The sequence below is a fragment of the Macaca nemestrina genome, chromosome 12 (assembly GCF_043159975.1).
Source record: "Macaca nemestrina isolate mMacNem1 chromosome 12, mMacNem.hap1, whole genome shotgun sequence".
Classification (NCBI taxonomy): domain Eukaryota; kingdom Metazoa; phylum Chordata; class Mammalia; order Primates; family Cercopithecidae; genus Macaca; species Macaca nemestrina.
In genome coordinates this window covers 89,477,696-89,490,568 of record NC_092136.1, presented here as the reverse complement: position 1 = coordinate 89,490,568, position 12,873 = coordinate 89,477,696, and the positions used below count along the sequence as shown (strand labels likewise).

The window sequence follows — 12,873 nt, the reverse complement described above, 5'->3', positions numbered from 1 at the left end:
TAGCATAAAGGAAGACATGTTGAATTGTTGTGTTATTTGATTCTGATTTTTACAGGCTTCTATCATGTTAAAGTGTTCAACAACTGAATGCTTTATTCATGAGATAAGTAAACCTCAAAATGTAGGCTGAAAATCAGATGGACAAACGCAAAAGGAATCCTACATGTTTCTGTGGTTCTAGATAAGGCAATACATTGAAATATTTGAGGATTTATGGAGTTGGTGACATGGGACTGATTCCTGACGCCCTCCCATACAAGAAACAAGACAGAAAAGAAATTGCTTATCCTTTATGTGCTTATGTATGAAGTTGGGACAATGGGATACATATTCGAAATTTTCTGTTGGGATTATGGAAGGTGTAGGTAGGGAAATAGCAAAGTATGTGGTACATCAAAGCCCGTGGAGTACATTGTTCCCTTCCTTATTCTAACATATTTATCTTAACAGAAATAAATAAGGGGTTTGAAGAGAAAATGACAGGAGTTTCCCGAAGAATATGTAATAAATGGGGATTTCAAAGAAAGAAATTTAAAAGATTTTTTAAAAGTCTTGGACATTCAGAGGTCACAAAGCAAAATATAATTTATTATTAAATTAATGCATTTTCATTAGCATGGATAAAATTGTGCACAGGTTTCTCCATGTGAGCAAATAAAACAAAGTAGCAATTACAATTTCAATGGAATTATAACTGTTGAATTTTGAATAATATGCTATAATTGAATTTATTGAATTTCCATTAAAAAATGAACTTTTCCAAAGTAAAATAAATTCAGTTTTCTATGCATATTGAGAAAGCAGAAATGGATCCCCAACTCCTGTATGAAAATTTTGTAATGAGTTATGAAACCCAGATGAGAGAGAGAGTATCTTACCGGTTCTCAAAAATAGAATGGTAATTCAATAGAAAACTTTGTTGTAGAGGAAGGTTTCAGATGCTAGAATGGAAACAGACTCTCAGGTCCAAAAAAGAGCCTTTTGTATTGAAAGGGGATGCAGTGGGAAATGAGGAAGTGTTCAAAATTGGTTCGAGTGCTCTTTGTCCACATCATATATTGTTCTTGCCCATACACACATCTCTAATGCCCACACCCATCTCTAATCCCGCTTCTGGCTTGGTTAGGACTTTTAGAACCTACAAAATGTCAACTCTAAAGGGTCTTACATTCTCATATTTGTTTCATGGTTTGAGATTCATGTAGGAAAATAGGTTGTTTCATTAATAAGGCCACAGTAGACAGAAGTAAGTCTAGAATTGAGAGCTCCTGATTTCCAGGGCTCTAGACTTCATCTGCCTAAAGTTGACTGTTGCGATGAGTAAATTATGTGTTGCAAAAAGTTTGTGAAATTAAAGTAGAAGCTACCCTTTTTCCTTTCTCTCCTTGCCCCAACTCTTTCCTGATACACATAGTCATCAGACCTTGTGATGGAACACCAGAGCCCCACCAGGAAGCCACTGAATCTCAGCAGAGAATGTCTGCAGGGTCCAGTCCATGAACTAAGGTCTCAAAGGCTTCCCACTCTTGAGTGCAGGGCTGAGCCCCCAGTACCCTCCATGCACCCGGGGCTGATCTCACCTCTGTGTGGACACTTGGATTACCTCAATGTATTGAGTCACAGAATGTATAACTCAGGGGTTTCAGTCTGTTGGTGGCCTTCACAGTTAGCTTAGGAGCGAGGAATCCTATTTTCTCTTTCTTAAATTTATGGCATATAACCTCTTAATGATTTGCTCCATGTGTCAAGTTGGCTAGCTTTAACTACAAGGAGGGAAATGACAGCAGCAACCATTTTGTAGCATATACACACCTCCTTCTTATTCAATGAAATGCTAACCTAGTCCCTGCTGGGAAAGCAGTTTTCAGATGTAAGTAAAAGTTCTAATTCTAGGACTAGGAAGTTTACCCCAGTAAGTCTGACTTTACCATTGAAAGTCCTCTGAATGAAGACTTAGACATTCCTTGGACAAGACTAAAGTGTGAAGGATCTCTATTGTTCCGGTTGCTCCCGAATGCCAGCTTTATTCCATGACCATTGGGATCCAAACAGCAGATTGTTTTTTCCTGATTGACTGTACCAGAGACCTTATACTTCCTTCATCAGCCCACAATTGAGTAAACCAATTCCATGTACTAAGTCCATATATGAATCTCCCTAAGTGTACATATATCTTAAGAGTTCTGCTTTTGTCTTTGAACCTTGACTGATATAAGGCTGATAGATATGTTTCCACAGTTCTGTCATCTTGACCATAAATTTTGTTAGGCACTGGCAAATAATTCCTCTGTGAGAAGATATTTGGGTGTCCCCTTCTGGAATCTTTTCCTTCTTTTGGAGTTTCATATCACAAAACAAACTTTGGACTAAAAAAAAGGATACATAGTCTTTCCCCATCATCTGGATTCTGCATTCATGAATTTGCCTACATCCTAATAGATATTTATAATCCCAAAATCAATACTCATGGTACTTTTCTAGCCATTCTAGGATATTATGCACTATGTGGAGGAAAGCAGTTAAAAGACTAACTCGAGCTTTACCCACGAGATTGGCAAAACTTTTGAAAATTTGACAAGATGCTAAATTATTATTTGGGGTTATTTGATTAATTAGTGAATACTCTTAGAGTGCTAAAAAACAAAAATGGAAATTTTAGTTCCCTTTGGCCTACTCTGAGAACACCATTTAGATAAAGGAGGCTTTACGACTGGTTGATGTGGCTCACCCTGTTTTCTCATCGTTTTGGGAGGCTGAAGTCAGAGGATAACTTGAAGGCGGGAATTAGAGACTAGACTGGACAATATAGCCATATCCTGTCTTTAAGAAAATAAATAAATAAATAATTAGCTATGTGCAATGGCATAAAACTCTAGTCCTTATTACTTTGAAAGCTAAAGTGAGAGGATTACTTGAGCCCTGGAATTCAAGGCTGCAGTGAGCTAAGATTGTACCACTACACACCACAAGGAGAACCTTTCTCTAGAATAAATAAACGAATTAATGTGCACTTAGAGGAAAGCCTGTGCCATGGAAGAAACTCAAGAAACAGTATTAATCAATCTTAGTTAATTTCTGGCGTATGTTTACCCTGATAAGATTGATGATAGTTATGCGTCATTCAAGCAGTGGTTTTTACAATGATAGTGTGATGCTAATTTAATCAGTGATGAAAAGGTGTGTACTAAATATTGCATAAACCTAATCAACTATGTCTCCACCTTTCTTAATATGCTAAATACCACGAAAGAGGTGGGTGTGGTCTTCAAAGATTCATATAAAAGTATGTAGAAGAGAGAAGCTCATTTTGCTCCAGAGGAGGACAGCACTTAGAGTTACCTGCATTCAGGTGGCCTCAGAAAGTCAGCTCTGCAGGGAATGAGCTCGTGATCTTGGGAGTACTTAAAAGAACTTTTTTTTGGAAAAATCACTGCAGGAAGCATTCTTAGAGCCCTGGGGTAAGTGCAACTTATTACCAAATAGTAAATTACAATGATAAAAATATCTACCTGTCTTAAACCTACTTAATGATATTATTTGTAACTCATAATATTACTACTCATTTTATGACATGAGTTATTAATTGTTGTTATTGGCTCAGATGATCTCTGAAAAATATTTGCATTTTTTGTTTTTGATTTTTTTTTTTTTTTTTTTTTTTTTTTTGGAGATGGAATCTTGCTCTGCCGCCCAGGCTGGAGTGCAATGGCATGATCTTGGCTCTTGGCTCACTGCAACCACCACCACCTGGATTCAAGTGATTCTACTGTCTCAGCCTCCCTAGTAGTGGGGATTACAGGCACCCACCACTATACCTGGCTAAATTTTGTATTTTTATTAGAGACAGGGTTTCAGTATGTTAGTCAGGCTGGTCTCGAACTCCTGACCTCAGATGGTTCACCTGTCTCAGCCTCCCAAAGTGCTGGCATCACAGGCGTGAGCCACCGCACCGGGCCTAAATATTTGCAATTCTAAAATTTTCACTTTTGGCACTGAAATTTAACACTGCTTAGTAAAAGACAGTAAGGTAAATGACTTCAAACTGCCAAAGCAAAGATTGCAGTTTGCATGGATCAGGGATCTCCAGAGACAGAATCATAGGATGTATACGTAACTATAACTATAAATATATATAAATTGTGTGTGTATATATACATATGTATATAAAATAATTAAAAGATATATATATACACACACACACAAAAATACTTACCATTGTGTTACAATTCCCTCTCGTATACCATACAGGACGTGCTGCCCATGTTTGTAGCCTAGGAACAACAGGCTATACTATATGTAGGCTATACCATCTAGGTTTGTGCACGTATAATCTACGATGTTCAAACAATTAAAAAAACTGCCTAATGCATTCCTCAGACCATATATCTGTCCTCACTCAACACATAACTGCACAGGGGAGGAAGTCTATTACAAGAATTGGTTCCCTTAATTATGGAGTCTGAGAAGTTGAACATAGGCTGTCATTAAGCTGGTGCCCTGGAGATACCAATATCCTGGCTGAGTTAGAATCAGCTTTAGGAGAGGGAGAAAGCAAATGGCCTTCTCTCTGCCCTTTTTTTCGGTCTGAGCTCCCAGCTGATTGGATGGTGTCCACTCACATTGAGGGCTGCTGTTCCCCACTCAGATCACCAACTCACATGTCTCCCTGGAAACACCTTCACAGACTCCCCCAGAAATAATGCTTCACCAATTCTCCATATATTACTTAATCCAGTCAAGTCAACACCTAAAATTAACAATAATGCCATAGTAATATAATTATACATATTTCAGTTTTAAAAAAACTGACAATATTTGAGTTCATAGTTTGAGTAGCCCAAGGAGGAAGTTAATTTAAGCCACAAGAAAAATAACCCAATATCTTTCATTATTTATTTTCTCTCCTAGTGAACATAGACTGGTTTAGTTGTTGTCTTTTTGTTTATCTGGTCAGTTGGTTGGTTTTGGGGTTGCTTTTGTTTCAAAGAGCCGGGCTTCTGGGTCCCTCTTTCTGAAAATATGCCATAGAGCCCTCTGACCATCTTCTCGTGTTTTCTTACCCAGTGTAGGTTTTCTACTCCTCTCCCATAGTCATTCAGTAGTTACTTGAAAGAGGAATAGGGACAAACATGATTTATTCTAGACCACTTAAGACTAAAACCCAAGTTTCATATCAATCCCAGGGAATATGTTATTGAATAGATTTGCATTATGTTATGGGCAGGAACTAGGAGTGGAAGAGGTTGTGAGTCATCTAGTCAGTGGTGTCTGCTCTAAAGCCTGAAGACTCTCCTTGTGTATGAATTTTTCATTTTTGTTGCAGAGGAAATAGTTTGTTTCACTTTAATGAGCACTGTTCAGAAGAAAATATAGCTATCACATATCACCTCATGTTGACAGATTTTCACCAACCCAGACCCCAAAATGACATGCTGCTCTTTCTTCCTCAGAAACATGAATTCTAGAATCTTGCAAGTCTTCCAGCGGGAACTCACCTGCCCCATCTGCATGAACTACTTCATAGACCCAGTCACCATAGACTGTGGGCACAGCTTTTGCAGGCCCTGTTTCTACCTCAACTGGCAAGACATCACGGTTCTTCCTCAGTGTTCTAAATGCAAAAAGACAACATGGCGGAGAAACCTCAGAACTAACATTCGCTTGAAGAATATGGCTTCCATTGCCAGAAAAGCCAGTCTCAGGCAATTCCTTAGCTCTGAGGAGCAGATATGTGGGACTCACAGAGAGGTAAAGAAGATGTTCTGTGAAGCGGACAAGAGCCTGCTGTGTTTGCTATGCTCCAACTCTCAGGAGCACCGAGACCACAAACACTGTCCCATTGAGTGGGCTGCTGAGGAACACCGGGTAAGTGATGCCTCTGAACATCTATTTCTATAAAGGACACATGAAATTCTTGTAAGTCTATTTCCTTGGAGATTGGATGATGCCTTCTCTGTGTCCCTTTAAGCATGTCTGTTATGAGTTTCCTTGGCTTCATGCCTGTCACATTTGACAAACATTTGGAGAAACAAAGCAAACTATTTTCTATGGACCAATTTGTCTCTCATTTGGGGTCCTTCGTATATCAGAGAGTGAATGGTTCTTTAGTGTCTTCACTTGTGCTTCAATTCATGGCTCTTTTGCAGGAGAAGCTCCTGAAGAAAATGGAGTCTTTATGGGAAAAAGCTTGTGAAAATCACAGAAACCTGAACATGGAAACCACCAGAACCAGATGCTGGAAGGTTAGTACCATGTTACTCTACCTTCTTCAGTAACTTATGGTGAACAAATGGGTGACTCTTAAAATAGGAACTTGATCTCAATCCATAATATTTCTGGAATTCAATACAAAAGGAAAAAACACATAAGAAAAAATACCCTAATTTTTTATATAAGATAGTGTGACTCTTTGGTAGGATTTCTAGCTAAACGACAGATGTTACCCAAGCATGCTCATCTGTCTCCATACAAACCTATAGCAATACACCAGCAAATACAAGAAACTGGGCCATTTCACAGCATTCTCAATGGGCTGCCTGGATAACTTCTGGGCACAAGCGTTATTTGGCAGTCATGGAAATATCAAGTGAACCTTCTAAGGCTGAGTCAGCATGAATTTGAATCCAGGTGGGCAAATATATTTGAAATGTGAGTTAAATATCAGGCAGAAGGAGCAAGAGTACAAATTTAGAGGAAGCATGAAATTAAGTGTCAGAACTAATTAATATTGAATAAGTCATAACACGTAATGGAAAAAGTGGTGAGAAATGTACACTCGTGTCTTGGGGACACAAATATGTGAGAAATATGGGAACTAGTGTTTAATATAAGGAGAACTTTAAGGACTTGAGAAGAATTCTAGAAATTATTTTCTCTTTGTGGACATTTATCTTGAGGGTATGATATCTAATATTAATTCATTAATTAATTCTAATATAAATTCATTGAAAAATATTTTATGAATACCTAGTAATATGTCAAATATCAACTTAGAAAATTAAGTAGTAAAAAAGAAAGAAAACACACAAATCTTGCAACTGAAATGAGAGAAGTAAATGGTCACCATGCAGATATGTGAAGTACATGATGTGTTAGAGGGTAGTAGTGTCTTTGGAGAATAATCAAGCAGGAAAGAAGAAAAGGAGCACAGAGGTCAGGGACTGGGGATGAGGGTTTGGGTTTTAATTAGTGTGGTCAGAAAAAAGGCTCATGGAAAAATTCACACTGAAACAAAATATCGATCAACAGGAAATATAGATATCCTCCTGTTTGCCTTCCCCTTCCTCATAAATATAGGAATATATACGTGTATCTGGCTGTGGGTGTGTGTGTATATATATATATATATATATATATATATATATATGAGTATATATGTGAGGAATATATATCTACACACACAGATACACATAGATATTCCTCATATATGCATATATAGCTATATATGAGAAATATATATATGAGTACATATATGACAAATATGTATACATATGAAAATAATTCTAGATATAGGAAACAGCATGTGCAGCAATATTTCATTTGCATTTATTTGGGGGGTTGAGGAACCACAAAGGTGTCCATGTTGCTGACTAGGGTGAGTTTAGAAGAGAATAAATGAAACTTTCTTAGACTATGTGATGCTGGGTGAAATGCATTGAGTTGACAATGCTAGTCTGTGGTCATTTCATAATTTCTCATATAATGGGTTTACGTAAATTGCCCCAATTCTCCAAAATAGAAATAATGGTTTCCTATCTAGCCAATATTGCTCGATAGTTTAATTCTTAAGCAAGAACTGTGTTTTCTTTCTATAAATGTGTGTTGGAAGAGAGAAATCCATTTTTATAAAACTCTTAGAAAACATTTTATCATTAATCAAGTAAACGTAACTGGGCAGAAACACCTATGTTGATATTAATGCAGAAAAAAGGAGAAGAATAAAATGTGGAATCTGAGAATTGACAAGACTGAGGGTTAAAATATTGGATGTTCAGAATGCTAAGAGGAATCAGTGAAATTCAAGAGAAGATGGATACAACATTTCTGTTTTGACTCTTGTCACGGCAGGATTATGTGAGTTTAAGGATAGAAGCAATCAGTGCTGAATATCAGAAGATGCCTGCATTTCTCCATGAAGAAGAGCAACATCACTTGGAGAGGCTGCAAAAGGAGGGCGAGGACATTTTTCAGCAACTCAATGAAAGCAAAGCCAGAATGGAACATTCGAGGGAGCTTTTAAGAGGAATGTATGAGGATCTGAAGCAAATGTGCCATAAAGCAGATGTGGAGCTACTCCAGGTACGGGCTGACCATGCGGTATCAGGATGTAGAACCTTCACATGCATGGGTGTTTTTCCTCTCCTGAAATCCAACCCCACTTTACTTCCATGATTTGTTTCTAAAAACACATTTCTATAACTAATGCTACTCAGTTGGGAGGTTATAGCCTCTCCTATGGATTCTACCAACCGAAGGTCCCTCCTACTTTATCCACCAGCAACAAAACTTTGTGGAATGACCAAGGTAACAGCCCCAAGAAATATTTCCCACCAAAAGTCAATGATATATTTAGGATTTTTGAAAGTGGATAAAATGAGAAGTGATTCATTTGCACTTAGGTTAATTTGGAGACACGGCATGATGGAGAAGTTGGGGAATCTAGGATCACATTAAAATTATTTTGGGATGCACTCATTTTGGTAACAGGGCTTAGGGAAGATGACTGAGTAGCTTCTTTATGGTTACAGCACAGCACAAACTCTGTGGGCCTCCTCTTCCTTCACTTGGAAAGAGAATGTCTTCAAGACTGAGACTTTATTAGAACATTAATTCATGACATATGACAGACTGGGATTTTCATGAGAAAAGAAACAAAAAATGCTTTCCAGGAGGAAAAATTGTAGGAAAATAACATCTTCAGAAACTGCCTCCAAATCTCATAGTGAACTTAGTGGAAATCGCATCATGTGGAAAGCACTAAGCCTTTCTTTTTCTTTTTTTTCTTACAGGCTTTTGGAGACATATTACACAGGTGAGTGCATACCAAGATTTTAGCAGATGCTCTTTCAGTTTCCACAAATATCAAGCAGGAACTTTGACACTGAAGGCATAATTGACTCAGATATTGATATTACATTGTGCTGGTTGTACTTTCTCCAACCCCCACCCTATGTTGTCTTCTCTTTTATTGCTATACTCAGTGATTTTATTAGGCAGTCCAATGAAAGTTCTGCAAAACAAAAAAAACAAAAAAACAAACGAACAAATAAAATAAAAAAGAAAGAAAAAAATGAAAGAAGAATAAAAAAGTGAGCATCTTTATTCCTAATTTCCTTTTTATTTTCAAAAACCTGCATATTTGAATGAGAAAATGTTACATTTAGTACATGGCTACAAAGTCAACCAGGGGAAACCAGAGAGGAAAAGGGAAAGTATTTTTGTAGTGAAAAGTGTTGATGATTTCTAGTTTATATTTAAATATATAATTCTGAAAAATAGATGAGACAAACTATTTGGAATGTTTGAACTGTGTAGGCCTCCAGAGAACCTCAGTTATAAAAGGCAGATCTCCTGCCTGGAGCAAATTTCAACACCCTGGCCTTGAGAAGGAAGCAACAGATGCAACAGTCTTAAAAATAACCCCACCTTTCCAGATGGTGATATCAGGAAATTCTGGTGAAATCTGGAACCCAGAATTTTATTTTTGAATATTCTCTTGGTCTTAAGATTAATGATCCTTACTAATTTGGAGCAATAAGAAGAAAGATCCAAATGAATTCTCACTCAGACACACTTTTCTAACATGCGTGAAAATCAGGAACTGTGAATAAGAATGAATCTGAAACAGAAATTGATAATTTTGGTATTAGCAAATTGCGGATTAAAGGGATTCTCATGAAATGTCTTTTAAATAAAAGTAGTTGATTTTTATGTACCTTTTGGCTCTAGATGTGGTAACTGCATCTTTCTCCTTGCAGGTATGAGTCCCTGCTGCTGCAAGTGCCCGAGCCTGCGAATACAGAGCTCAGTGCAGGGCCCATCACTGGACTGCTGGACAGGCTCAATGGATTCAGAGGCGAGTGTCAGCCTATTGGCAGAATTCCCACAGTGTATCAGTGTATCACTTCTTGTTAGAATCACGGGGGTCGTATTTTACCCTTCATGAAATCGTTATTTCATTTCAGAAGGAAGAGAACGATATGACTATGCAACCCTATTATATCTGTGTTTCTATTTATAGTTCAGTTTATAATATGAAGAGTAAAACATAGTGAAAAACAAATATGTTCTGGGCTCACATGGATAGAGCTATATTTTGGGTACATGGAATGACATAAGAAATAAAAAATTGAATAAATGGAACAATGCTCAGAAGGAAGCTTAATAATCCAAAGTTACATAAAAATTTTACATTTCTTTACTGTATTTCACTTGCATTGTTAAAAAACAGTTTTTTGGGGAATAGAGTTCACAGCAGTTTGTTGGAGTATTTCTATTTTCTTACAGTAAATGTGTATTATTGATATAACATAAAAATTTGACTTAATATGTAAAAAGAAAGAAGAAATTATTTTGTAAATAGGAAGTAAAAATAGAAATGATAATTTCAGTTCAGTTACACCATGAAGATCTACATGTAAAATCTAAAATTCAGTTTCAATCTAGAGCTAGCAGGAAAGTCTACAGAGTGACTGGTGAAATATTTTGCAAAAATCTGCCTTAAGTTACCACTTATAATTTGAACATATGGACTTTTATCCAGTTATCTAAAGCATTGCTTGAATAAGCTAAAATCTTCCCATTCTTGTCGAATGTATATCACTAGTATTTAAGAACAAGAAATATTTTAATAATGACCTTGATAGCTAAAGGGCATTTGGGGCATATAACATTTCACTTTTACATTGGAAATTGGATTAAAACAGGCTGGTTTTATATTCAACTCTCAATTTTTGAGTTTTCAATATATTTTCAATGTCTGTTTTTAGGATATTGTTTTTCCTATAGAGAATATTAATCATCCTTATACTTGATTAAATGTTGTAATCAAAATTCTCCTGTCCTTGTAACTTCAAATTTCTTGGTAGAACAAATTTTCCCTCAAGAATTCTATTTTCTATTATTTACATGTATCTATACTTTTTTTGCTATTTTTGCAGTTGATTTTACTCTGCAACCTGAAAGAGCCAATAGTCATATCTTCCTGTATGGAGATTTGAGAAGCATGAATGTTGGATGTGACCCTCAAGATGATCCCCATATCACTGCAAAATCTGAATGTTTTCTTGTATGGGGTGCTCAGACTTTCACATCTGGCAAATATTATTGGGAGGTTCTTGTGGGGGACTCTTGGAATTGGGCTTTTGGTGTCTGTAACAATTATTGGAAAGAAAAGAGACAGAATGATAAGATAGATGGAGGGGAGGGACTCTTTCTTCTTGGATGTGTTAAGGAGGATGCTCACTGCAGTCTCTTTACCACCTCCCCACTTGTGGTGCAATATGTTCCAAGACCTACCAGTCGGGTAGGATTATTCCTGGATTGTGAAGGTAGAACCATGAGCTTTGTTGATGTTGATCAAAATGCCCTGATATACACCATCCCTAATTGCTCCTTCTCACCTCCTCTCAGGCCTATCTTTTGCTGTTGTCACTTCTGAAGAGAGATAAGTCAGAAGTGTGTCTATATGCTGTGGGAACCCATTTATCACAGAAAACCCTCTTTTTCGCACCTCATCAAATAGGACAAATAAGTTATATTTAATGTCTTTAGTTGCGTTCTAATGTCATCAAATTTCATTGATAATGCTTCTATTAAAAATGGTGAAAACATTAAAACTATGTGTATTGGTTCTTTGTGTAATCGTTTTTGAAAAATCATTACCCATGATGTATGGAATAGAATATACACTCTGGTTTTTCATTATTTCTGAATGTCACAAAGTGAAATAATAGATGACAGAGTTGTCTAAACGAAGTTAAAATCAAGGGAACAAAGTAGGGATCTTGGGCTTCATGAAAAAACTTGGAGGCAAAAGACTCAATGGTAACCTGGCAATATTTTCTGTCTCTTCATGTAACAGTATTATACTTATCCATGCGTTTTATTTATGAATCTATACTTTGAGGTCATCTTATTTGACTTCCTGTGCTGTGCTTATCTTCCTAAATCTCATCTTAAATACAAATGCTCATGCATTATTAAAGTGCTTTCCTGCAGTGAAATTTATAAGGTGATCAGGACAATGCTGGATCAATTAAATATTCAAATGGACATAACTGAATACTGACCCATACCTCAAACCACACACAATTCATTTACACATGGATTCATGTTCTGAAGGTGAAGGGAACACAATAAAATATTCTCACAGAGAAAGATTTCCTAACCAAGACAAAAATGTAACAATTAAGAAGGAAAATTTAGTTAGTTTATATCAAAAGTGATGACTTCTGTGTTTCAAACTATACCATCCAAGAATTAAAATATAAACGAATTGTGGAGAAAAATATTTAACCCAAGATACATACAATAAAATATAATACATGTGATTAATGAATGTAATCAATAAAAGAAAATGAACCCAATATAAAATTGGGAAAATATTTGAACAGGCACTTCACCCATCCTGGCTAACACGGTGAAACCCCGTCTCTATTAAAAAATACAAAAAACTAGCCGGGCGAGGTGGCAGGCGCCTGTAGTCCCAGCTACTTGGGAGGCTGAGGCAGGAGAATGGCGTAAACCCGGGAGGCAGAGCTTGCAGTGAGCTGAGATCCGGCCACTGCACTCCAGCCTGGGCGACAGAGCGAGACTCCGTCTCAAAAAAAAAAAAACAAACAAAAAAAAAACAGGCACTTCATAAAATTGGAG

General features: G+C 36.8%; 1 protein-coding gene across 1 annotated transcript; it reads left to right on the top strand.

The window, feature by feature from the left end:
• Positions 1-5,454: 5,454 nt before the first annotated feature.
• LOC139357359 (tripartite motif-containing protein 51-like) lies at positions 5,455-11,822 on the top strand. The gene is made up of 6 exons (XM_071073967.1): positions 5,455-5,865; positions 6,147-6,242; positions 8,068-8,298; positions 9,009-9,031; positions 9,978-10,075; positions 11,160-11,822. The coding sequence occupies exons 1-6, from the start codon at positions 5,455-5,457 to the stop codon at positions 11,657-11,659; spliced, it is 1,359 nt and encodes a 452-aa protein (XP_070930068.1). The 3' UTR covers positions 11,660-11,822.
• Positions 11,823-12,873: the final 1,051 nt, after the last annotated feature.

Coding starts and splice junctions, on each gene's coding strand:
- LOC139357359 (XM_071073967.1), top strand. CDS start 5,455: ATGAATTCTAGAATCTTGCAAGTCTTCCAGCGGGAACTCACCTGCCCC. Junction 5,866..6,146: donor GGGCTGCTGAGGAACACCGG/GTAAGTGATGCC, acceptor GCTCTTTTGCAG/GAGAAGCTCCTGAAGAAAAT. Junction 9,032..9,977: donor TTTGGAGACATATTACACAG/GTGAGTGCATAC, acceptor TTCTCCTTGCAG/GTATGAGTCCCTGCTGCTGC.